The sequence below is a fragment of the Copadichromis virginalis genome, linkage group LG5 (assembly GCF_057382275.1).
Source record: "Copadichromis virginalis isolate Kocher_CV1m ecotype Utaka linkage group LG5, C_Virginalis_male_GT1.1, whole genome shotgun sequence".
NCBI classification, from domain to species: domain Eukaryota; kingdom Metazoa; phylum Chordata; class Actinopteri; order Cichliformes; family Cichlidae; genus Copadichromis; species Copadichromis virginalis.
Genome location: NC_140622.1, coordinates 18893550 through 18919897, shown reverse-complemented (window position 1 = coordinate 18919897; position 26348 = coordinate 18893550). Strand labels below are relative to the sequence as shown.

The 26348-nt window shown below is 39.6% G+C and overlaps 2 protein-coding genes across 2 annotated transcripts; both read right to left on the bottom strand.

The window, feature by feature from the left end:
* Positions 1–1080: 1080 nt before the first annotated feature.
* On the bottom strand, positions 1081–9960 carry npepl1 (aminopeptidase like 1). The gene is made up of 12 exons (XM_085456411.1): positions 9744–9960; positions 8428–8613; positions 8055–8225; positions 7854–7943; positions 7401–7482; positions 6640–6782; positions 5971–6048; positions 5569–5669; positions 5224–5347; positions 4938–5114; positions 4010–4120; positions 1081–2068 (listed from the first exon to the last, which is right to left on the bottom strand). The coding sequence occupies exons 1-12, from the start codon at positions 9891–9893 to the stop codon at positions 1910–1912; spliced, it is 1572 nt and encodes a 523-aa protein (XP_085312537.1). The 5' UTR covers positions 9894–9960; the 3' UTR covers positions 1081–1909.
* Positions 9961–10683: 723 nt separating this feature from the next.
* ankrd52b (ankyrin repeat domain 52b) lies at positions 10684–26107 on the bottom strand. The gene is made up of 28 exons (XM_085456410.1): positions 25958–26107; positions 24828–24911; positions 24627–24705; positions 24409–24479; positions 24117–24317; positions 23750–23837; positions 22978–23120; positions 21404–21616; positions 21232–21310; positions 21005–21119; positions 20766–20848; positions 20552–20663; positions 20068–20136; positions 19853–19993; positions 19314–19370; positions 18907–19018; positions 18741–18812; positions 18438–18639; positions 18159–18246; positions 15436–15553; positions 15088–15307; positions 14812–14899; positions 14630–14713; positions 14102–14247; positions 13784–13866; positions 13377–13459; positions 12808–12899; positions 10684–12706 (listed from the first exon to the last, which is right to left on the bottom strand). Exons 1-28 carry the CDS (start codon positions 25982–25984, stop codon positions 12516–12518), a joined length of 3141 nt encoding a protein of 1046 aa, XP_085312536.1. The 5' UTR covers positions 25985–26107; the 3' UTR covers positions 10684–12515.
* Between the last annotated feature and the right edge of the window lie 241 nt (positions 26108–26348).

Here is a 26348-nt window from a genome sequence, read left to right as displayed (position 1 = left end):
GGGTGAAGGACACTGTCTCAGCTGAACTCTGGACACGCACACACTCATCCAACCTCCCTTTCCAAACGCCTTCAATGCTTGTTCCCTCCTGGGAACACGGCGGGTCTGAGCCCACGCTGGAATGGTAGCGCTGGGCAGGACGGCTGCTGTGTTTGATTACTCCTCACCCCCCACCCGACCTTGTGGCTTGTCATGTGTTCCATAAGGTTGTGCTGTGGACATTTATGTGCTTTTTTGTGCAGAGGAGTTTTTTTGTTCTCTGTTCTCATGCTGTCCAGCATGAGTAGAGGTCTCTTTTTTTCCTCTTGTACTTTCCCATTGTAGTGTATATTTCAGTGTTTTTTTTCTGTAACGCTACCGATCTCCGACCTGTATCCCCATGTGATGTCTGTGTTGTGTGTGTAAGGTCGGGGGGGTGGGGTGGGGGTGTCCTATTTCACTGCAGGGCAACCTGCACGTGGCGAATAAAGCCTTGATTGATTGATTGATTTATTGAGCTTTAGTCATACCAAGGTTTAAGCCTAAAAACACCCTATTTTTTGTGACATTATCCAATACAAGAGGTTATTACTCACACACACACCACAAATCTTTAGACACAGAGGGATGTTTTAACCTGGAGATGATTAGGACAATGCTTAATCATCTCCTACTTAATCAAACTACAATGAAATCAGCGTGGTTAATTAAAAAGCTGTAATCTGATGAGAAATTGGTAACAGTAGAGAGTAGATTTGCCTCAGAAGTGTTCTTATGAAGCCTTGTGATGACTATTGCTGTGAGTAACATACACACACACATATATATACACATATAGATAAAATAGAGTTGCACTGAATACTTTTTTTTTTTAGGTGTTTGGCTATTTTGAAATTTTAATGACAGGGAAAGATGATAACTGGGGATCTGCTACAAGACACCAGCACAGCAAACCGCACTACAAATAAAAGCACTTGGCATGCCAAGTTGGATAGACATTGCTGAAGTCATGTGAGGGGATAAGATCATTTTGTTTGTTTTATTTAAACAAACAAGCCTTCAGCTTATTAATTCTGTAGTGACTGAATCTACATACACAGATGACAGATGGCACCACCTTTATTGAAGGACAACACGATTGTCATACGAATAGAAGAAGAAAAAACAAACTTGTTTGTGCTGGAAACGAACACTTCAACTTACAGTTAACGTCTGGCCTGTGTGTTTTATGCTGACAAAGCATGTCAGCAGTCATGTGACAGAGTGAAACTGTTAAAAAGTGCAGTGAGCACTCATTTTGGTCCAGAGATTAGGCAGTCCAAAGATACAAAGCGTTAACAAAGTGCAGTTGTTACAAAAGATAACACGTCTATCTTCACTGATCTTGAGCCAGTGATTTTCAGAACGTCTAAGTACAACATGTATGGCGTTATTCTCTGTTTGCATAAAGCATGAAATTACAAAAATTTCTGCTGATGAAATGGACACTGGAAAGCAACATTTGAGGTATGGGGTAAAAAAAAATTCAACTGCATTAATTGTAGAATCTGGTAAAAACACAAGAAAAAAAAAAGGAAGAATGAATCAATAATTAATTTAACTCGAAGTTTGCTTACATTTTAATATAACCAATGAGAACTGAATAATGAAGAAGCTATTGAGGCAATCAGTGCGGCAAGTGCCACGTAACGAGCACAAATGAGGGCCTGTGCTTGATCACAATCATTTATACCACATCTGATTGACTCATTTTTATCTGGTTTATTCGGTCAAGTCAAACACAGAACACAGACTCTAAAACATTTTATCTCTAAATTGGACAAGCACTTGCTTAAACAGTTTGAGTGTGTGGTGGCACAGGAGCAGTCGGGGGAGTGAACCGTGGTGTGTTTTTTTTTTTATTTTATTCCCCCCCCCCCCCTTTCCCTCATTAGACCAATCTTCGCCGTTTGCAGTCGCGCTCCATGTGGTCTTCGGACGCGTTGGTGGTTGCACCCAGAGGAGAAACTTGGTTCAGCATGGAGTCATCGGATGCCTGACCAAACAGGGCCATGAGCAGAGCAACACCAAAACCTGTGGCACGCTCTCCCTGCAAGAGAGAAGAAAAGCTCTTAAAAACCAATAACCTTATCCTCCACTTTCCATTCAGTTATTGCTGCCATAATCTCTTGTTGGAAACCTGATTCAGCATAAAAGTTGCCACAACAAAGCTGTTTAAACCAATTTCTAACACAAGACAACCACAAATATGGAGATTTATTAGAGAGAAAGCCTGCGTAAGGACTGTTGTTTATGAACTGAATCACAAGACCATGACAGAGCATCAGGAAACCACCTGCAGGAAAGTTATAAAACCAGTTTATTTTAAAGGTCGACCAGTCACAGGCAGTAAGGTCAGCTGATCTTGTTTTGTTCAAACACAATGGGAAGTTTCGCAGTGATTGAGGAAGCATACGCCAGAAAGCAGCTCCTCTAGTCTCTGTGTAGCAAGGAAATCAGACAAGTGTATGCACATCCCTGATAGAAAGAACGTCACGGCATTTACTGGCAACCACTTTATTCCTGTTCTACACGTTCGTTTTTATGCACTTCCGAATACGCTCTAAACCTAAACACCACTGGATTGACACAGCTGGACAGTTTGGTCAAATAACGGTAAAGTCTCATTTTAAATCAGTGCTAATTCTCCTTTCAGCTTTACTCACACAGTCTTTGCAGATTGTGTTTTATAAGCTCAGTCAAAGGTTTCCTTAATGTTTAGCTCAGAGGTGAGGCTTTACAGTGGTGTTTGGTGCCAACTTCCTCAAACATTCAGCAAAGCCCTTTACTTCTTAAGAGTCTTCACTCAATATTTACTTGACTTGGCTGGGAAAAATTACTAAAAATTAAAATTAATTAAAAAATTACTGGCTGGGAATCCATAAAACTTTGTGTGAGGTTTTTAAGATAAAATTTGACATCAATTTTGTAAATTTGTACTTGGGCTTGGTTGCTGGCTCGGTCCGGGGAGGGGACACAAAACTCTTACAAGCGCTATTAGCAGCCAGCAAAAAATCAATAACCAGAAAGTGGTTAAATCCAACTCCGCCAACGCTTGAGGATTGGTTTAATGTGGTTTTCGAAATATTTAAAATGGAAAGATTGACATTCTTTTTAAAAATTCAGAAAGACAAATTCTACAAAATATGGAATAAATGGATTAGCTTTGTGTCCCCCATCCGCCCTGAATTTAGGTAAGACCAGCCCTGAATTGGTGTATCTTGGTGTATCTCCCATGTATCGAACAATGTCAGGTTGACCCTCAACTTCATAATATGTACCTAATGTAGTTTTTGTAAATAAGTTAAACATGCTGCATTATGTAACACATTGTCAAGCCAATGAGTTAATTTTATTTTTTTGCTATCAGAATGTAAAACAAAAGGACTAAGAAAAAGGGTTTTGCTTTTTTCTTTTCCTTTTCTCTTTTTTTGACTAAATAATGTCAATGCACTTTATTGTAACAAGTCCCTTTTTTTTTTCCCTTTCTTCAATAAGAATATAATTAAAAGACAAAAAAAAAAAAAAAAAAGGACTTGGCACAAATTTGTAGGTGTGATTAAAGCCAGTACTCTGAACAACTTCAGTGATGCACTACAATTTCCAACTTGAACCTGAAGCAAAAAACACGCTGCACTCCATCTGAAGCAGGAAACTGGAAATTCAGAATCGAAATTTCCTCCTCAGAAAGTCAGAAAATCCCCACCAACCCTGACTTCACAATCCAATAAACGTAAACAGTAGTAAAACTGAAAACCCTGCACTGTATTATCACTGTTGTGGATTGGTGACTCACTAAATAAGCCATACGAAAAGCAGCAAACAGACTCTATCCATGTGCGTGCTGCAGCGGTGTTTTAAGTGCACCGCACTGTATTGCTGGTGATGTATGAACATGAACAACATAATGATTTATTTTAGTTAACAAAAATGTGTTCATAGGCTTGCTTTTTAAAAATCACATCCACACAGTGAAGCATGGGATACTCACAGCATGAACAGGAGCGGCAATGTCAACATGGACCCAGACACCGGGCCAATCGAAGCCCAGGTGAGATGCAATAAAGAGGCCAGCACAGGAGCTCTGCGCGTTCTCCCGATCCTGTCAATGCAAAACACACACGCACCTCAGCAACCAAGCCTGAATAAATTATAACAGCCATTGAAAAAAATACTAATGCTGTCAGTGTTAATTTTGTTAAAATGACATTAACGCCATAACCGCATTAACGCGGGAAATCTCCGTTAGTGAGTTATCACGGATCGCCCTAAGCTTGGATATTTTGGAAAATCGTCACACTTGTTATCGTCAGACTCGTCGATAACAAGTCTGCACAAAATTCACAAAACCATACAACTCATAAAATCTTCTGTTTCTTTTCTTCTCTTTAGCAGAGATCAGTGGTTTTATGTGCTGTAAAAACTTAAAAATGGTGAGGTCACATCTCTTCATCCAACCGTGTCAGGTCACTTTCTGGAAGCACATCTCCCAGATTTTGTCAATATTAAAGGACTTAATGGGGGGCAAAGATAGCTCAGTAGGTAAAGTGGTTGCCCCATGATCGGCTCACTGAAGGCTACCTGGAGGTACCCCTGAGCACTGGGCGCTGCACTGGTGGCTGCCCACTGCTTCACTGGGTGAATGGGTTAAATGCAGAGGAGTAATTTCCCTACGGGACTAACACATACACACACATTATACATTAAGTAAGGAATATATAATGATTTACACAACAATAAAATAAAAATTTCATTGTAATTTATACTGTGCAAAATTCCTGAGCCACCCATGTGATAGTACCAAGATGAACGAGCTAAACTGAGCTTGTTTGAAGTAGGTGGTGAAATCCCTGTATTTTAAATTCTTCCGTGTCTGATATGGATTGTGTCTTGCCACGCGTGTGGATTTTGCCACTTACTGCCACAGAGTTCTTCATGTCAGCCATAGCAGAGGTGAACTCGCTGAAGTGCAGCTCGGGGCAGTAGACCAGAGGGTGAGCGAGATCCCCGCTGCTGCGGCCCGCACGCACAACTGCAGCTTCCCACTGCTCACTGTTTGTCATCACAGCTGCGTGGTGCTTTCCTGTGGAGATTCCCTGAGCAACAGAAACAAAGAGACTTCAGCTATGAAGCAGCACCTGCCTCACAGTACAGAATGTGTTGATCTGGGCACCTGCAGTGGTTGGTTTAGTGAGAGTCACCCACCTGTGCACCTGTCAGTGTAGCCATATCCAGAATAATATCAGCAGCCAGGTCTTTGCTGGCATACACTACTCCATCAGCCAGCACCAGCCTGCCCTCTGCATCAGTGTTGTTGATTTCCACTGACCTTTAAAGGGAGAATGGACATTTTATACCACTGCCCACATTCATTCCTCTCGAGTTAGCGTGGAAAATGATATCGGACGCAGTTTATGTGCAGTCACACCTTGATGGCAGAGAGACATTGAATACAAACCACACAGGTAATTTGATACCAAGTGTGTCAAATCAATTTCCAAGCAAATGATATATTACTACTTAAAAATAAATAAATAAAAAAAGTCTCACTTTCCAGAATAGAGAATGTGGATATCATCAGGTCGCGTGGCTGCGGGTCCAACTGAGTTCTCTGCGAGGCAAAACACTGCATGGAGATTATCCTTAAAGCCCTGAAACAAACAGAAGACAGAGGCTGGTATAAAGTGCTGCACCTAAAACTTCCTTGTAACTGCCAATGTTGCTAGCAGATTGTCACAGTTGCACATACTTTATATGAAAAAATAATAATAATAATAATAATAAAAAAAATACAAGCAGCCAAAACAATCAAAAAGAGGTTTTTAGTGCAGCAGCCTCTTTACGACTGGCTTCATTTAGCAACAGCCAGCAACTACTTCCCAATTAGTCATTTGAGACTGAGGCCTAAATGACAGCCGTGAGAGCTGATGTGGGATCCTTCTGTCACCTCACCTGTTTAATGGTGGCCTTGAATGCTCCCAGAACGGCAGCAGCTCCACCACAATCTCTTTTCATCCCTGGCATTGTGGTCTAGAAGAAGGAAAAACCACAACTTATTTACATGTAATGGATCTCTTCTGCAGTGAGCAGGACAGCAACCCAGTTGTCTATAAATTCATTTACAGTAAGAAAAGCTTTTTGGCTGAACTAGTGAATATAAAAGGTGCTGCTTGCTAACAGATTACAGAGAATAGGCTTAGAGTTTATTTAAAAGATCAGCGTGGAGGTTTCCAGGATCATCCAGACTGCCCAGACAGTGGATGAGCTTACTGAAAGTTGTCAAACTTAAGAGATTACAGCAGACAGAGACTTTGGAGGTGCAACATGGTCCACAAGATCACAGTGAAGATTAATGTTTGGGGTACACACAACAAATTCTGTGCTAACACACCATGACTCAGTGCACTGTTAAGGTGAAATACATGAGTTAAGCCAAATATTGTTGCATTTTTCCACTTGATTAACATAATTTTCTATTCCTGTTAAATTATATTTCTATACACAGACAACTCATCTATCAGCTATCCCAGTAACACTGTAAAATATACTCAAGTGAGGCATGCAGGTCTGTTTTTCTAAATAGATGATTAGTTATCATCTCCACAGGAAACAGAAGCATACCTTTCCCTTAATGCTAAGTCCACCAGTGTCATACACAATTCCTTTGCCCACCCATGCAATTGTTTGGGTAGCGCCTTGAGGAGTGTGACTAAGTACCGCTAACGCAGGAGGGTGCTCTGCTGCCTTTCCAACACCATAAATACCTGAGAGGGTGAAGAAAGAAAAGCATTTTCAGTGATCTGAAATGTTCAGACTTTTACACAATTAAGCTTTGACTTACAGGCACAGTTTTCTATAGGTGCCCATTTTAGTCCTTAAAGAATAAGTCAATTTTTCATTGAGTGCATTTTTGCTACTACAGCCTGCCACTGATTTGTCCTTTTAGGATCATATTTTAGCTAGCACTTCATTACGGCCTCTTATACGCAACACTAAAACACTAAAACAATATATAGCCTAGCTTCAAAATATTCTACTAGGGATCAGTCCCAAAAATCCATCACTCTGGTGTCCCTAGGGAAATCTCAACCAAGTATTTCCTGTATATATGCATGTTTAGTATTTGAGGTGTAAAAAGAAATGTATTAGATTTTTTTTCTAAATTCTCTCCATGCTTTAAAGCTTGTTGGCGTCTTCAGTTGAAACCAGACACAGTGAACAGCACAGCTGACTTTCTTGTTTACCATTTCTTTCCATTAGAGTTGCACCATGAGTCTCTCTAGCTAAAGCACACTCAACAAAAAAGTTTGACATAGCAATTCTGGAGAACTGTGACAATTCAAGCTAAAAATAAAGCACACAGGCATGCGCAGAGGTCGTACCTCCAAACCCTTTTTGTTTCAGTTCCTCTCCACGAATGATAACTGGAGTGATTCCAAGTTCATTCCCCACAGCCCTGATTTCCTGAAACAGAAATTTATGGCTGTGATGAAAAACTGCAGTAGAAATATTAAAACTAGTTTTAACAGATTTCAACCCTCCTTACTTCTAAATTAAAAATTAAAAAGTATTAAAGTGTACATAAAAAAGTATTGTCGATATGTAAGTGATGCAATGGGTTTGCGAAATTAACTCCTGATATTGTAAACAAATATCTTAAGATATTCACTTTCTGTTACTAACATCAATAAATAGACGACAGTTTGACTTAACTTTATAGCCTAATGTGAGAATGGGCAAACTGAAATGAGGACACAGAAGCTTAACAGGTAACGTTTTCATGGAAACGTGTTACAGGTTAACAAAGTTTATGCAAATCAGAAACTTTCACTTACATCTAAGAAGTGATCTGTGTTCATCTCATTGCATGGAGTGTCCACAATGCGAGCGCTCAGTCGAACTCCATCAGCAGCGTTAGAAAGACACTGAACATGGGATGAAAAACAAAGGCCATTAAGTGATGGCAGACCACCCACACACACAAAAAAGGCAATTATGAGCAGCACTAACAATTAAAACCCAAAACTTTAAAGTACCTCAAGCTCTGCAGCCTCCAGAGGATTGGCATCTTGCCCAACAATCACAAACTCCACAGTCACATGCTTCTTCTCAGTTCTGCGTGAGGATGCGGAGCGGCGAGAGAAGATGGGGAAGGCCCGGGCCATAGCACAGCAGGATGCAAACACATCTGAACGCTCACACACCATCTGGAGAGCAGATGTGTTAGCCACTTCGTGAAGCAAACAACCTCACCACTGGATGACCCAGATTTGAGTGCCATGGGACTCCCAGAAGTCCCATGGCACAGAAAGCGGGCATCTATAAAGAACAGATTTGTTCTGTAGCTTAAAGTAACCTCTGACTTCCCCGAAGAACAAACAGGAAACAATTCTGATTGAAAATACTGACCACAATGCAGCGGTTATTCCCTCCGGGAAGGCAGGAACGGACCAGGCGGGACACAAAGTGGGCAGAAGACGGGCTGTTGTGCCTGCTGACCCTTGAGGGAATGGCGGCCACTGTGGCATAGTTGAGGTACAGGGGGCAGCTGTCCGTGGGGTTTGGGTTTAAAGCACTCAGAGCTGCCTGCCAGATCTGAGAAAACATGAGGAAAAATTGACATTTCTGACTCACCACAAAGATGTTAAAGCTTTGAAAAACATTTTTTGTTAAATCCTCTAATTCTTTTACTCTTTGTAAACTAAGTACAAGCAGTCTGGGAAATCAACAATCTCTGATGATGTAATAATAATCCACTATTAATATTAAATATGTTATTCCAGATGTTTATGACAGGAATCTACAAAGCGGTTTTGGGAATGTTTTGGAAAGACTATAACCAGTCAGCAGTATGTACACAGTGCTTCCACCAGATTAAAATAAGAGGCAAGTGAACCAGTAGGTGATGGGAATTTGAGATACTGGGTTTGAAAAATTCCTAGTGTCACAATGTTTCCAGATGCTTTCACACTTATCACCTTAGAAGGTACATACACATGCTCAGAATAATCAGAGCGCTTCATGGAGCAGGCCAACAGTGTCTCAGCAAATCATTGTACACAAACAGTCCGACGCTGATTGGAAAACTGTCACACTCAATGACTCTGAGCGTATTAGTCTGCCCACCAAATCCACCACCAGTGATCTAATCACTCACCAGGAGCACGTTGGACAAACTCCATCGACAGTATGTCGATTATGTTGAAAATAAGTTTACACATATGCGATATGCTGCAGTAGTACGGCATTAGTTATCTGGATACTGAAGACTGGGACTTTAACCTCGTCAATGCTCCAGTTGCAAAATCCTATTCGGAGACAGGTTAATGACCACTGTCTGGGTTTAAGTACTGCTTTTCTAACCTACAATCATCCAGGAGTTATGTGACAGCCGGGCAACCGTGGAAGTAAGCAAAATACGAATTACTGGTGTTGTGAGATTTACTTCTACGGTCATACTAATAATAATAATTGTGATTATGACAATAATAATGATAATGGAAAAAAAAACCCTAAAACAAATAAGACCGCAAACATCTCTTGACTATTGTAGCTCTTAGCTTACTAAGTAGCCTACACTGACACCGTTATAGCTTTGCCCTTTGGACTCTTTTTCGCTAGCTGTGTCATGAAATAACTTAGCTGTGCTAGCTTTTGCTAACTTTTGCTTAGCGTGACGCTAACATTAGCCGGTACCGAGCTTTTGTTATCATTTATAAGATTACCTCTTTGCTAACGACCGGCTGGAGTTTTCCTTTGATCTGGCTCCAGCTGACCTGCTGCAGGTTGGTGTGCTGCCCGATGATCAGGACAGGGCGACTCTGTGGCTCTGAATCACCGGCAGAAACCTTAAACTCCAGCACCACATTCGCCATTTTGGTGACTGAAGGTGCTCAAGTGGACGGCGACGGACACCCCGGACCGGCGACGGCAGCCGGGTGAGGACAGGCTTTAGTGACGTGCTGCGATTTTTATCGACCTCCAGGCACCAGGTGGAACACTATAAGAGCAGACTGTAGTGATTTACACCAAAGTTAATGTAGTAGTAATAATAACAAAAGCTAAACCAAAACGATTTTTCTTTGAACAATTTAGTCCTATAAAATAAAATAAATAATCCAGGAAATGAAGGAAGCGTGTTTCCCCCACTTTTGTTTTTTTTTGGCCATCCACAGGTCAAAATTTTATTTGAGTTACCTCAAAATGTCCCACTAGGTATCATAACATTTCGACTTAATCACAAATTTCAAATTTTGGCTCTAAATACAAGATTCATGGAGACCATTTAGAGGGTTGGTGTGAGAGAGGAATAGTGTAACACACAGCTCCAGATTAGCTAAAGATCAGGCTATAACAAATAAACAAAACTAAAAGTAATATTTAATACAATAAAAGGGTAACAAGCAAATTCATTCAAGAAACTAACTGAACTGAAAACCAAAATTAAAAAGATTTTCATATAAATCTAATCTGATGTATTCAAAGTTTCGTTGACAAAAATGAATCGAGCCAGCACAAAAATCTGTTTCCTTACACAGCGGGCATCATCTCTAAGGAAGAACACAAGGGTGCAGACAAGACGATGAGCCCAGATCGGTGCTTCTGTTTATCAAACTCTAATAAGATTTTGAAATAATAAAATAAAGACAGCAAGACTTCTTCAGATGGTGGTGATTCATTTATTCCGGCCTATTATGAATGCCAGCCACAACCAAACCACACTTTCAAGCTGTGACATCCTCAAATTTGAGTAACTTGTACGGAAGACACAGTTTGCTCACATGAAACGCTGCAACAGGGAAATTCCTGAAGTTATTCACAACATTTCATTACACATTGTGTTTAGAAATGCCTAACAGATTTTTTTCTCCCTATTTTTTTCTCCAAACACAACACCATAACCCTAGGAAGGATGCCCTCATTAAATTGTAAACTTTGATGTCAGAGTGCAAATAGTTTAAAGGCATTTTAAGAAAACACAGCGGCTATAACTAGGAAGAAAATATCTTTTGGATAAATGGCATCAGCTGAGCTGCAGGTCTGGCCTTTGACTTCGACTTAAAAAAAAAAAGGCAAACATTTGATGCACAACACTATTTATAAAAAGTTTGATCTTTAAAGAGAGAGGCAGTGAGGCTTGTTTGTAGCAGCACAGATAATTTTATGTATCTAAATTAATTTGTCGTCACCAATTTTCTTTATAACAATGACAAAAGTTTGCAAATGTTTAACAGGAACAGATCAACGCTAGCTCCTGAACACGTGCTGTGACTCTGGGTTTCTTCCCCACTGAGATCTTGTATAGAAAAAAACAAAACCCCTTATAACTCACCTAACTGTTCATGCTTTACTGATTAAATCAAACACGAATTTTGATAATACAGCATGTCATTAAAACAAACAAAAAAACAAGCTGGGTATCTGTTAATTCCAACTTCTCAAATGTGTGTGTTTGTGATAGATTATAATCATCTTTGGGTCTTTAAACGTTTATGAGAAAAAATAATTCAAAGATGCTTTGGGACTCGAAATTAATTCAACAATTACCATTTCTACTCGACATTTAAAGCCTTGTGAAATTTTTTAAATGTATTTAAAGTGTTCACAGCAACTAATGCGTTGATTATTTATTTGACATTTCTCTGTCTGGATTATTGAACTGATATACTTTACTCATAGTTTATACGAGTATGTAACATCCAGTCTGAGCAGTGCTTGTTATTGCACCGGGATTACAGTACACACTGACCTGAGGTTAATCCAATAATTTGGGATTTTCAAGGTTAACTTCATTTTAAGAGTGCTATATACACTAAAGTTGTTAAATTCTCATTTAAACTATAAACATGCTTATGGCTGGTAGGCTAACTGAAGTTTTAAATCATGATAATATCAGAATAATAGGTGGCTTTTTATCAGTGTAGTGTTTGCTACACCGTGCGTAGGATAAGAAAATAGTGCTATTAATTGCATAAAAGGTTTACAGCACCTGTTAGATATATTAAAATATTTATATTTAGAAGCAGCATCTAGTAATATGAAAACTAAGCCAAACACACACGCACACACACAGACACTAAACACCTGAGCATCTGTGCACTCGTATCAACTGAAGACAAACATGGAGTTTTGAGATTATGTTGCTTAAATAAAAGTAAATACTGATAGTGGATGAGGTTCAGGTGGGGAGGCTTGTGTTGTGTGCTTATTTTAAACCTTCCATTCATATCTAAAGATTAGTACTTCATTAAAATAACTACACTCTTAATAGAGAGAATAATGTGAAAGCTAATATTAGAGTAAGACTAGGTTTTATGCTACTGGCGAGCAAGCATATGCTGTCATGTATAGAAATGCCATGACACGAGAGACAAAAAGCTATGCATGACCACAGGTGTTCATGGTGACTTTGGGTTACGCTGGGATGAAGCTGCATTTTTGTCACAAAAGTGGCTTACAGGCTAACACTGACTGACAGTGTGAATTTGGTCCTGTGCTCAGGCATGGCACAGGTTTCCACTGGCCCCGCAGGAGGCAGCGATAGTGCAGTTCTTCAGGATGGGGCTGAAGTGGGAGGCTGTGTTAGGACCAGCCTCTCTGGGAGGGAAAGGCTTCATGGTGGAAAGGATGAGGGCCAGACACTCTGCTACGTTTTTGTTCGGGGCACAGGCCAGAGCTGGCGTGTGGCCTGCAGAGGATAAAAAGGCAAATCAGTAACCCACACAATCCTCCGCAGGTTGAACATACCTGCTTTGGTATTCTTATCACAGAAATATAATCCCAACCTACCTTCCTCATCTACAGCCATGACTGCTGCTCCTCTGCTCAGTAACACCTGCACAACAGTCGCCAGACCTTTCCTTGCTGCAATGTGAAGCGGCCTGCATGAGAATAAAAGGTCTGACTACAGTGCACTGAGGACAGATTAAACTACAGTGAGATTTATGTTTTTCAGAACAGACATTCAGATTTGTCACATTTTCTCTTTGTCTGCAGAACAAGGCATGACATCGTGTTAACACACAACTGAATGCTCCAGACTGGCAAAACTGCCAAAACCTTCCCTTTTATAGAGCTGCTCATGCTTGCTGAGAAGCAGTTAATCAATTTTATTTGATTAGCAGCACCTGGAAGCAGTAAGAGTGCACTTTGCTGCTTGAAGACCTGCTAAGGATAAGACTATTTTTTTATTTTGTCAGGGAAGGTGTATTTTCTTTTTACCATGATTATATGTTTCTAGGCTTCCAGTGTGGCCAGCCAATAATACTTGGACAACAAACAGAAACCAGAAACCTTCTTGTGTCTCTGCAGATAACTGTTTATGGAGATCAGCTGACTGCTACGTCAAGACAACTCACATTTGGAGAGCGTTGTTTCTTGCATTTATGAGTGAGGAATCGGTGATCTCTCCCAGGATTAACAAGGCACACATCTCATGACCCTGCAGAATAAAGCATGTTAATGTTGTTAAAACCATCCGCTTTATTCACTGAAATTCAAAACAAGTACTTAGTATTATGAGCCATGCATATGCAGGTTTCATATAAGAAAAACTACTATTAGAATTAGTTCAAATTAAATCAGAATTATACTCCAGACAGGCCGACAAACAACAGTTATGATACATATTAAACTTGATTTTCATGCATTACATTTCTAATCACCTTCTGTGACGGATGTTAAACTGATCTCCTGCTACACTCATGCAACTATTTGTGTGACACTGCATGCATTTAGTGCACCCATTTGTTTGTGTGTATGGGACCTTGCTGCAGGCTAAGTGAAGGGCTGTGTTGTTATTGAAATCCACCAGGGTCAGGTCTGGGGTCGCCTTGTTCAGCAAGAACTCTGAAATACAGGAAGTAAACATCAACAAACCCAGACTACTACACCTCAAGCTGTTGGTTGGTGTTTTCACATGACAGTGCAACAGTGGAACAAAGTGGTTTATTAAAAGAAACCATCACTGAGGGATGTGAGAAAAGAAGCTCTCCAGCTCTAAATAGTCTAGATAGTTTTTAAAGGTTTCCAGGTGCAGAAAGAAACAAAAACATTTCAAAGGACTTCCTTGTTTCACACATACCAACAGCTCTGGTCTGTCCACAGGCAGCAGCAACCATCAGAGCAGAGCATCCACAGTGGTCCACAGCATTAACCTGTGCTCCCTGGGCCAGAACCAGCTGCAGCCCAGCAACGTTCCCTGAATATGCAGCAGCATGCAGTGGGGTCCTGAACTCAAGCAAGGAACACATCAAAATACTAGATGAGCAGAAATGTTCACAGCCCACGAAGGAGAAAACACTGTCCAGTTTGGGAAAGGTGATGCAAAAAAATCCATTAAAACCGAATCATACAAAATAACTTGTAGCTTTAGTAGTAGCCCGAGTAGAGCCTGTTTATGTAATATAGAGAAAAAATAAATAAATCACACTGTACATTTCAAATTAGGCCACTTTTAAATGAGTAGCAATCATAAAAAATAATATGAGCAGTGTATTATGACTGCTGGGAAATGTATGCCACATGTAAAATAAACCTAAAACTATTACATTAACTTTACTGACACCTGCTGGCTGTGTTGTATGAAACCGTCTGAATGAAAGTTACCTACCTTCCTTTGGCGTCACTAATGCTGACAATTTGAGGGCCAAAAGTCTTCACTAGAAGGTCTGCTGCAGCTTCGTGCCCTTTAACTCTGCATGTGGCAAACAGAGGTGTTTAAAATGTGAAGAACTACACTAAATTTATTTAAGCTGACTTCTAAAAAGCATGTGTGCGCACATAATAACTCACAGAGCACAGTGCAATGGGGTGAAGAGACTTCCTTCCTGGATGCTAAAAAGTTTGTTTTCAAGTAAAATGCATAAACATCCGTCATGACCTAAGAAAGGTTGGAAACAAATAGAGACATAATTGATGTTTACATTTTTATTTAAATGACTTAATGCACAATAAAACGCAGTGTCTCATGATACACAAAAATGATGTATGAACAGGCAGGTCTATTGTGTTAAAACGGCTTAATTATAAACTGCTCATTTGACATGAAGTGCTGCTCTGATGTCTCACCATGGTAGGCAGCCCAGTGAGTGGGTGTGTAGCCTTTGTAGTCCAGCATGGAGTCCAGAGGGTCAGCTTTCTTTGCAGCCTTTAGCAAAGAGCGGAGCAGCTCCGTGTGACCACAGGATGCTGCGAGGTGCAGCGGGGTCCTCCCCCTAGAGTCTCGGCACAGAGCAGAAGCTCCATGTTCCAGCAGAGCAGACACACACTCCTCACTGCCCATTATGACCTGCAGGATGAGTACACAAGATATCATGTGACAGGAGGCACGAGGGTGGTGGTAAAGGTATAATCTTCTATTTGCAATAATTATTGAGTGCAATGAAAAGAAGTGACGTGCGACATGCACACACTCACAGCTCGGTGTAAAGCAGTGAAGCCTTGTTTGTCTGCAGCATCAGGCTTTGCATTTTTCTCCAGCAGTATGTGGACACAGTCGGTGTGGCAACCGAGAGCTGCCAGCATGAGAGCCGTCCTGTACAACAAGCAGAATTCAGTTGTAGGCATGATTCTGTCACTTCAACTATCTGCTGATTTAGGCTACGTTCACACTGCAGGCGAAAGCGCATCAAATCCCATTTTTTTGACCCTATGCGACCCAAATCCGATCATGGTATGACAGTGTGAACGGCACAAATCCGATATTTTCAAATCTGATCTGGGTCACTTTCGTATGTGGTACTGAATCCGATACATATCCGATGTTTTAGAAAGCGACTGCTGTTTGAATGGTCAATTCGCATTAAATCCGTCTTTTACGTCACTGACACAAGACAAGGCGCCAATTATCAGCTCCGGAGAAGCGCCCGAGAAGACATCGTGAACGCTTCCTGGCCATCCAGTGTAGATGTCAGTGAAACTGTTGGGAAGACAACGTTGGAGAAACATGAACATTTTATTTATACTGTATAATCTGCAGATTCTGACAGAAATCTGCAACTATCCTTTGAAACACCGCTCCTCTAAAACAGCAATAAGGATAATTATTAGGTTATTTACATTATTATGTAAATAACAAAATAACTTAAAGCAAAAATTGGGAAACGTCAAGTCCGAAGTCTTTATATTAACGGCCATGAGTCAAACAATATAGTTTGCTCTGGGTCTAAACAGAGCGCGTTGTGTGTGACGTCTTCTTTTGCGCATGCGGCCACTTTGAGGGTTCACACTAGAGCGCGTTTGCTGTCGCATTTTATTTGTAGTGTGAACAAGCAGACAAAAATATCGTATTTGATCAAAAAATTGGAATTGAGCATTGAGACCTGCAGTGTGAACGCAGCCTAAGACTCATGTGGTGAATCTTTGTAGAACCTAAGAGGCTGTTTTATAATCAGTGCCAGCCCAATAAAAACTAACACAATACTGGGACTATTTTCTCCTCACAGGTCTTCACTCCTTGTGGGGATCAATGTTCCCTCTAAGCTGCGCACGTGCGCAATTGCGCACTGCTGGCACGGTCTCTGCGCACAGAAAATCTGCGTTGCGCACAAAAAAAAATCTAACCTGAAATGAAATTAATACTTTAACAATTCTGTTTTGCAGTGTTAGTCAGTGAGTGACTGGCTGCTCCAGTATGGGATTACAACGATACCACCTTATCCCATAGTCCAGCCAATAACGCGATTCACATTCGTATATACGCAGCTAATCAACGTCGTTGACAGGCTATGACAGCGTCCTTATGTGCCGACACCGGTGTTTTAGCTAGCAAAGCGGCTGATGAGGAGTGAAGCCACGTTAATGACGTGTACAACCATTGGAGATGTGAGCAGGACTGACAGAACAATTGACGGAAAAAGTGTGGACTTTATACCAGTTTTTAAATTGTGTTGATAGGCCACGTAAAACCAGAGTTATGATAAATATTATCTGCAATGTTTGGTTTTCTTCCTGAATACTATCGTTGTTTATATTTACTGCGGGAAGAAACAGTAAAAACGGCATCTTATAAGGAAAATGCTTGAAAGCGCTCTCCGCCTGTGAGCGAAAACAACGCCAGAAAAACAACAGAACAATGAGGCGACTGCTGAGTGCTACAGGTGTTACAGAAGTGATACATCTCCTGTTGTCAGGCCTGCAGGTATCAGCCTGTTGTTCTCCTTTTTATTATAGTGGATAGAAATAATTTTTTGGAGTGGCACAAATCATTTGTGTGGCATCAGATTTGATGCAGAACAGCTGATTGTTCTGTAAATAGTTTGAAATGTTTATTTAAAAAAAAAAAAAGCCTTGGCAGCATTTTTAGGTAAACAGCTGCAAAAAAAACTTTGTTGTTTGCAAAACTCAGTAACTTTTTTGAAGCAGTAACTATATAATTAATTGCCCAACATTGGTCATTATATACTATATTTTGCAGACAGAGTTACAGGACTCTCTTTCAGACCACAGACTCATACTCATAATACAAGTCAGAGCTTTATAAAAATTAAAAAAAAGAAAGAAAGTTGTGTTTCAAGTTATTTTCGCTCATATGGTGTCTGAGCGAACACACTCAGACACATTGTGTTCCCGTGGTTTTTTGTTTTTTCAACGAAAGCTAATCATATTTGACACTCGAGTTTTTCACTTCTTTTTACATTCCCTCACATATGTTCCAGTAGTTTTTGCAAAAAAGTAGCCAGAAATGCACAGGAGGAATCGACGGTAAGAAACAGGCCAATCACAATAGCCTCAGACTGCATGACACGATGACTTTTGCTTCAGCTTTTCACAGAAGCATAAATCCCTCATGGTTATTTGCATCCTTTTGCGGTTTCTCGTAGATGTTCAATACTTAATTGTTTATCTTCTTATTTTATTTTACTACCTTAAAAGACAATTTATTATCAACATACACAACCGTTGCTTTAATGCCTGACAAAATCTGTTCCTTTCTGCGCTTACCTTGTTATCACGCAATCAGTATCAGTTTAATGAAAATTTAATCTGGTTGGACCATGACACACACTGCTGAAGACTATTTACTTTATAAGTGTCATGTCACAATAAATAATTAAAATCGCCCACAAATAACCATGTTTACGTGACTAATAAATAAATAAATACACCGAACACAAATTAAAAGATGCAAAGTGACTCACTGTCCCTGTGTGTCTGGGCTGTCAATGATGTCAGCACTTTGTTCCATGTTAACTAACAGGAGGATACAGTCCACTTGGCCCTCAGCAGCTGCTCGAGCAGAAGGGACACAAAGATAAAAACATAAGTTTAAAAGAAAAAACAAATCTTAACCAAAAAGCTGCATTGTTTACTTTCAGAACAAAATCAACCCAAATCCATCAATGGGGCACTAAAAAATACAAGATAAACACACTTAAGCATTATTGTATGGGCACAAATATGTACTGAGATGCACACACCTGCAGTGTGAAGAGCTGTCCACTTGTGCTTGTGCTCCTTCAGTGTGTAGGAGGCTTGATGTTTCAACAGTACTTCTACACATGGGGAGAAGCCCTTCTGAGCAGCGAGGTGGAGGGCAGTTTGGCCTTCAATGTCCCGCACATCCAGACTCACTAATGTCTCACAAAGCAAACGCAGAGCTTCACAGTGGCCAAAATATGCCTGCAGTGACAAAATGCATGAAGACAATACAGTTGAAAGCATGTAAACTAGCAGGACCTCTGCTAGTTGCATAATTTTCAAGGTTTTTACTTTATACTCACAGCTAAGTGCAAAGGGCTGACTGGAACATTACTTTCAGCCTCCTCAAGACAGTTGAAAGAAATTTCCAAGAGCTGGAAAAGTAACAGAATTCCAAATAGGTCCAGATTGCAGTCAGTTAAAAAGAAAATGTATGAACTAAATGAAAAATGAGAAGACACCACTGACCAGCTCTAAATGCTGTTTGTTCCCATAAGCAGCTGCATAGTGAACGGCACTGTATCCCTTGCTGTTCTTCAGAGTTGGGTTCGCCCCGTTGTCAAGCAAGTAGTCTAAACACCTGAACGAAACAAGTTCACAGTCTCAACACTTAAACTTTACAAGAGTTTAATGTACGTTAATGTACAAGTCTGTGTCTTTATGAACTAACGTCAAGTTCCATTAAAGTCATTTTTCTGTCCTCTGATTTTGTTCCTATCAACTCTTTAAATAATTCCTGATAAAGAACATTACTAAAAGTTACCCAAACTACCTCCAATTGTCTGTGTAATTTTAATTTAAAATGATAATTACTCTAGATTCTGCATGGTAAAGCACAAACAGTATAATATATAAATGTGACGTATATGACTTACAGAGAGGCTTCATGTTGCTTTTCCACGTTGACGTCTGAGTCAGAGTTTGGACCCCCTCTGTGGAAAAAAAGATGAGCACTTTTTAAGCTACTTCAACAAAGTGCTGGAAACATTCCTCATATTGGTCCATAACAGCATCACACAGTTGCTGCTGATTTGTCGCCTGCACATCCACAGTGAGCATCTCTCGTTCCACCACACTCCAAAGGTGCTTTACTGGAAGTCGTCTGAGTGCAGTGAACTCATTGTCATGTTCAGGAAACCAGATTTCAAGCTTTGTCACAGATTGTTTTATCTTGCTGGAAGGAGCCATCAGAAGATGAGTATAATGTAAACATCGTCAGGAGCTATACTCATGTAGGCTGTGGTGTTTAAAAAATGTTAATTGGTGCAAAATGGTCCAAAGCGAGTCAAGAAAATTCTGCCACACGTTACACCACCATCAGCAGCCTGAACGATTTATACAAGGTAGGATGGATCCATGCTTTCATGTTGTTGAGTGAAATGTGCAAATTTAAAATGTCAGTAAAGACTCTTACCCAGAGAAGGTGTGTGAAGCAGCAGCATAGTGCAGGGGGTTGCAGCCCGTCAGATCCAGCTCATTGACATCTGCACCAGCTCTCACCAGGGAGATGGTGCACTGGCTGTTCCCATTTGCTGCAGCGTAGTGCAGAGGAGATCTGCAAAGCAAAACAGGACACATCAGGTAACACCAAAGTTCAGTTCTTACCTCCAGCCATTCAGGACTGCTTACCTTCCCAAATTGTCTTTTATATCCAGCTCAGCACCGCTGCTTAACAGCAAATTAACACACTCGACATTCCTGCAAAATAAAAAAAATAAAGACTTCAACTGAGAACCAAGTGTCTCACAAGTGCAGTGCATAGCTCACAAATATTTCTGAAGTTTATCATTTAAGCTCATTTTCTGTTGATTTATTTCTGCCTCAAACCTTATGACTCGGAAAACAACACAACAAATAATTGGCATTACGATCTTTACAATAGTTTTACCCTCCTTTGACATTCGTAGTGTATCGCCGACTGACCTCTGTGTTGTGGCTGAACAACACAGAAAATTCACAACATTACTATGTTCTGAAATTTACACAGCTACTGATGACTAATAATACTTGTCATACATGGATGCACTTATAATTCAGACTTCTATTTACAAGTGCACGAGGACAAAATTGTGCCAGCTATTAAAAGCATTTACTTAGAGTCTGCACCACTCACCCTCCAGATGCAGCTGCATGCAGGCACGTCCTTCCATGATCATCTAACATGTTTATGTCGAACCCCACACTTTGGTCATTCGTCAGCATTGGCGCCATGTTGTAAAACTGGCCTGAACAAAGACGAACAACAGAAACGAGCTGGTGTTAGTAATTAAAATGTAACAAGAAAGAAATGTGATTCTGAAACGGGGTGACTCAAAACAGATTCTCACCGTTAGACAGTAACTTGCGACAACAGTCTGGAAAGCCGTAGAGCGCCGCCAAATGCAGTGGAAGCATCCCATTAATTCCTTGTCTGCAGAGATGATGACATTGTTACGTTTGGTAAGTATGTGCCAAGTTGGAAAGCTACTTGACAGCGACAGAGTCACTGCAAGGGGGTTGCGAGGAGGCAAGGATGTCATAATTTTGAATACATTTTATACAACTGATCAATGACTCACAGACCTACCTGCCTTTATCAGCACCGTTTGTCAGCAGAGTACTGACCAGCAGCTCCTGACCATGTCTGGCAGCAACATGAAGAGGAGCGTTTCCATTACTGTCAACACAATCGATCTCTCCCCCTGTGTAAGTGGGAGGGAAAAAAAATGCGTGGATAGGTGTCTCTCGAGCTTAGATATTTTAAGAACCCTTTTCATTATCAGTCACATTACACCAAATTTTGCACTTTGTTACCATTTTGGATGAGAATCTGCGAGCCAGTGAAGCGTCCGTGCATTGCAGCCATATGTAAAGGGCTCATGTCTTTCTTATTCTGTTTATTAGACAAAAAGAAAACATTCAGTCTTCCAGCCAATTATCCCCTCAACCAATAGATGATTATTTTCTTATTTATCATCCTTTTAACCTGTACGCTGACATCAGCACCATTGTTGACTAGGAGCTCAAGACACAACACCCCGCTGGAGGAGGCAGCTGCCAGATGTAATGGTGTGTTGCCGTTGTAGTTGGGTTGGTTGATGCTGGCGCCACTGTTCACCAGTTCAGTGGCCACAGTGTCTTGCCCTGTGTGACAGGCCATGTGGAGCGCTGTGTTCCCAAAAATGTTGGGCTCATCAATCTGGAAGCAGATATCAAAATATATAGACAAATACATAAACCAATGGAGTATAAAACAGTTTGCTGTAAATAACAAGAGCCATATGCCCAAGAAATACTGCAGATTATATCAGTGGGCGGCTGACGTAGATCATTATATGTGAGGTTTTAAAAAAGAAATAAAAAATGTAAAGAAGTATTTGCCCCCTTCCAGATTTCATATTTCAGATCATCAAAAAATGTAATATTAGACAGATAACCTGAGTAAATACAAACTGCAGTCTTTAAATTATGATTTAATTTATTAAGCGGAAAAGGTATCCAAATCTACTTGGCCCTGTGTGAAAAACACTATTATAGCCATTTATAAATGGCTAAAAATGGAAATGTTAACTCTTTCCAGACTTGTCATCAGTTGTTGAGTTTCTTTAGCTCGCTGCATGATGCCTTTCTTTTTGAGATCTTTTAGCCTGTTTCACTTTGTGAGACAGGTTCCATTTAAGTGACTTGATTCAGTGGGTCTGGCACTAATTAGGTCTGGGTGCAGTAATGAACTTGAACTCAGCTTTCCAAAAAAACATGATTATTCAGTTATTTCATAGTGCAACAAGGGCGGGCATTAACTTTTTCAAACAGGGCCAGGTAGGTTTGAATAGTTTTTTGTTTCTTCATAAATGAAATCATTATTTAAAAACTACATTTTGTATTTACCTTGGTTATTTCTGTTTAATTCTGTCTAATTAAAAAATTTGATGATCTGAAACATGTAAGTGTGACATATGTGCAAAGAAAAAAAAAGGAAATCAGGAAGGGGGCAAGTACTGAATTTATGCATCTATTTTGGATTCACTCACAATGCAGCAGCATAAGTGTTGGTACAGCCTGGAAAACAACATAAAGCCAATCCTGGAGCTCCACACAACACAAGTTATTTATGCCTCACCTTTTATCAAACCATTTATTACCACTGACTGTCTGGTTTGGGGTTTAAAATTGAGCAGAAAGTGTCTCAATATCTTAATTCTGAAAAAGAAACTCAGCAGAAAGCTTAAACATATTTAAAACTTTTTGTCCTGCACATAATAAACCAAACATTAAAAAAATACCAACTATATCCTCCTGAGATCCAGCTTATTCTTTTATTCCTCTGTAATGGAAATTTGTTTTGATTATCTTTTGATTTATTTAAGCTAACCTACTAAGTCCTGATGTGCTGAACAGAGGACATCCTGGGCTTTTCATTGACATCTCATGGCCTCTTTTAGCGCCAAAGAAGCAGCAAATCACAACAAAAAGTTAAACTGAAAGATACTTTTTTGTCTTCGGTTCTTCGGAAGATATATTGTGGGAAAAGCAATGTATCCCAACCACAGTAGACTTTACCTCCACCCCCAGTCTCAGCAGATATTTGACTACGTCTAAATGTCCGCCGGCAGCTGCAACGTGGAGTGGAGTGTAACCACGCTTGTCTTTGCACATCACATCTCCACTGTGAGACAACAGCAGCTTCACAACCTCCAAATGTCCTTAGAAAAAAAAAGAAAAAAACAAGAGCGAGAGATTCATATTTACTACAAATATTTGTGACGCTAGTACATCTCAACACTTGCTAGTTACACAGCTGGATTAAACGGCACACAGTCTGGCCAACAGCTGGTCTCATTTGAATACACTGGTTATGTGTTTGGTAGCATTTGAATGCATGTGTGTTATCTTGTCTATAAACAAGAAAAGTTTTGAATGAATTCTGATAAAACTTCAAGGTCAACTGAATAATTTACTGGTCGAAAGTTGACAGAAAGACTTGTAACTTAGAAACTATGATTGTTACAAGTGTGGTGTGTATTGTCAACATATAGAAACTACTGTATAAAGATTTAAAATATCTCACATTTAAACCTCTGACCTCTCCTTTCTGTTAAAGGACTCTTGCACACTTACAATTGTGTTTTCAGCCAAGCACAAAACATACACTGGTGATGACAACAGAAAGTGTTATTTTATCCCAAAAGCATCCCACTGTTAAGGTCAAGGCCAATCCCTTCCAGTTTGTACATACTGTTAGTTACTAGAAGACTTCTGTTATTCTTTAAAACTCATAAAAGAAAATTACATTCAAGATACATTTGTGTCTGTTAGGAGCGTCTCTACTCACCGAGGGATGCAGCCCAGTGGACTGCTTGCCTTTCCTTCTTGTCCTTGGCACATGCATTTGCACCTTTACGCAGGAACACGTTCACCATCTGTTAAAGGCACAATATCAGGATGTAGCCACTTCATCTATGTAAACTCATCTATGCTGATGAATACAACCTAACAGGTAATTTTTTTTAAACGTGCTGCAACAATTACCCAAACCCCAGAAACGTATCATTCACTTTCCTAATGGAAATCAATGTAAAATGTTATATATAATAATATAAAATATCATAAATGTTACCTATTAAAAAACACCAAATAAAAAGATAGCTTTTAATAGTTTTAAAATAGTTAAACGTCAGTAAGAAGACTCTTCAGCTTACCTCCCCATGACCACTGTGCGCTGCATGATGTAGCGGTGTCCTTCCTGCCTTGTCAGTTACATCCAGGCTGCAAACATGTGGTATCAGGGCTTTGGCACAACCTGTAGCCCAGTTTGCAGCTGCCATGTGCAGGGGTGTATGCCAGAACTTGTCCCGTGCATTAACCTCTACTTTGTGTTTCAGCAATAGCTCCACAGCCCTCTGACAGGAAAAACAAAATAAAAGGATAAGTCTAACATTAAGAGCTAACTGTCACTGACTTTTTAAAATCCATTTGACAATAGTAATTTACTTCATTTCTTGAGGCAGCTGCTCGGTGTAAAGGAGTCAGCAACCCCTGGTCCTTGGCGTTGACATTTGCACCTGTAAGAGAGCACAAAAAAGCAAAACTAGGTTTTATTGCTTGTGCAGTTTTGAGGTATTACAGTTCTTTTGCATACGACTAATTTATATCAGTCATTACAACAAATATTTTGTTCTTACAACCACACAATTTTTTTTGTCTTTTACCTGAACTAATAAGTAGGTCCATAACAATGACATCGCCCATATAAGCAGCAGCATGTAGTGGTGTGCTTTGTTCTTGGTCCTGAGATTTAAAAAAATATATAAAATTATAGTCTAAATACAAATTTAATGTGCAATCGCAAGTAGCCTTCAGCATGTTGTAATTTGTAACACAACTCCTGAATTAAAACTGAGTAACACTACCAGTGAGTTGACATCTTCTTTGTGGTTCAGTAAAAATGTCACATCTTCTGTGTTCCGGCTGAATATGGCCTGGACCAATGGGGACTGAAAGAAAAATTAGTACAGGTAAATCAAACAACTTTTTTGTAGACATATACATATAGGACCAATTCAACATGAAAATCAAAAACTACAGGGACATAAATACATACATGCACAACCTCTTTCATCAAAGCTATATTTTTAACGCTAAAATATAAGTAATGTGGTTACCCACAAAGTTTCAAATTTACTTTTTTACAAAAAAGCTGAAAAAATTGTAAAGCACATCATTAGTTTTTGATTAAGATACCAAATTAAAGTTATTTAATTTAATTATTAATTAAGTTATTCCAAAATGGAAAAATTTGTTTTACTTGTTGAATGACCTATCTGGCTTCTCAGATAAATGTGCAGGCTCAAATTTAGGTAGAAAAATGTGAATTCAGTTTATCTGCCTAATGACCAACTACATAATTATTTTGACAGATTTCTAAAACTATATCTGTGTTTTCTTGTTTTTATGACAGTTGGTGTAATAAATTTGTTATGCACTGTACAGGAAAGATTACAATGACTCAGTTGACTTTCGTAAAAAGTATAATTAGACTTATGAAGCCTGCTTCAAAGACAACCGAAGAAAAAACAACAAGCATTTTAATTTGTCACATGTCACTAAAGAAAAAGAAACTGAACTGTCTCAAGCACGTCCACCCACACATCCATTTTCTTCCTACTGGGAATATTCAGAATGCAGTGGCACATAATTAAGTGTGGACTAATCAAATCTAACCACTGTACAAACGACAAATATATGTGAAATGTATATTTACAATAATTTTTGTGGGTTTTCAACTGTATTTACAGGAATACCAATGATCATAATGATACAGTTTCTAAGTACATTGCAAAATTAATGCATTAGACATCTAACTCTACAGAAACTCCAGCTTAAACTACATGTATCTTTACGGGGTGAGGAGTCTGTGACATTAGCCATCCTTGCAGAAAACTTTGCTCGTCACGCCGCTAACATGACTAGCCAGCTGATTGCAGTTGTGAGAACCGACAGGTTATTTAATGTTAAGTTCAGAAAAAGCTGTATTTACTACCTGGTCCTTGATATTTCTTAACTCCATATCCCAACCACCCGTGAAGCCCCTTCACTGATACTTGGTGTGAACTTGACTACATTGCAATCAATAAGTAGCAGCTAATTTAGCTTTAGCTTAGATAGCAGCTGGGATTGTGTACAGCAAAGCTCCCAGAACATCGCGAGAAAAGTTAAAGAAACGTGATTTAAGTGTTTTTTTTTCTTTGGCTGTCTTTGACGTAATGTTAATAGTAGTAATGTTAGTAATGTAAATTTTGGTCAGATATTTGTTCTCGTATTTTTTTATAAACATAAAAAATACGATGTATTTATGTAATTTTAGTTTAAGCTAAATATGCAATATGCTATTAGCTTGTTTCTAAAATCCTGGGGAAATATTTTGCCTTTAA

Excerpts from the sequence above, each read along its gene's own strand:
- npepl1 (XM_085456411.1), bottom strand. The coding sequence starts at position 9,893 with ATGGCGAATGTGGTGCTGGAGTTTAAGGTTTCTGCCGGTGATTCAGAG. Across the intron at positions 8,226-8,427 it reads GGAATAACCGCTGCATTGTG|ATGGTGTGTGAGCGTTCAGA; the intron begins GTCAGTATTTTC and ends TCTGCTCTCCAG. Across the intron at positions 7,944-8,054 it reads TGGAGGCTGCAGAGCTTGAG|TGTCTTTCTAACGCTGCTGA; the intron begins GTACTTTAAAGT and ends TCCCATGTTCAG.
- ankrd52b (XM_085456410.1), bottom strand. The coding sequence starts at position 25,984 with ATGGAGTTAAGAAATATCAAGGACCAG. Across the intron at positions 24,912-25,957 it reads TAAGAAATATCAAGGACCAG|TCCCCATTGGTCCAGGCCAT; the intron begins GTAGTAAATACA and ends TTTTTCTTTCAG. Across the intron at positions 21,617-22,977 it reads TGCTGAGACTGGGGGTGGAG|ATTGATGAGCCCAACATTTT; the intron begins GTAAAGTCTACT and ends ATCTGCTTCCAG.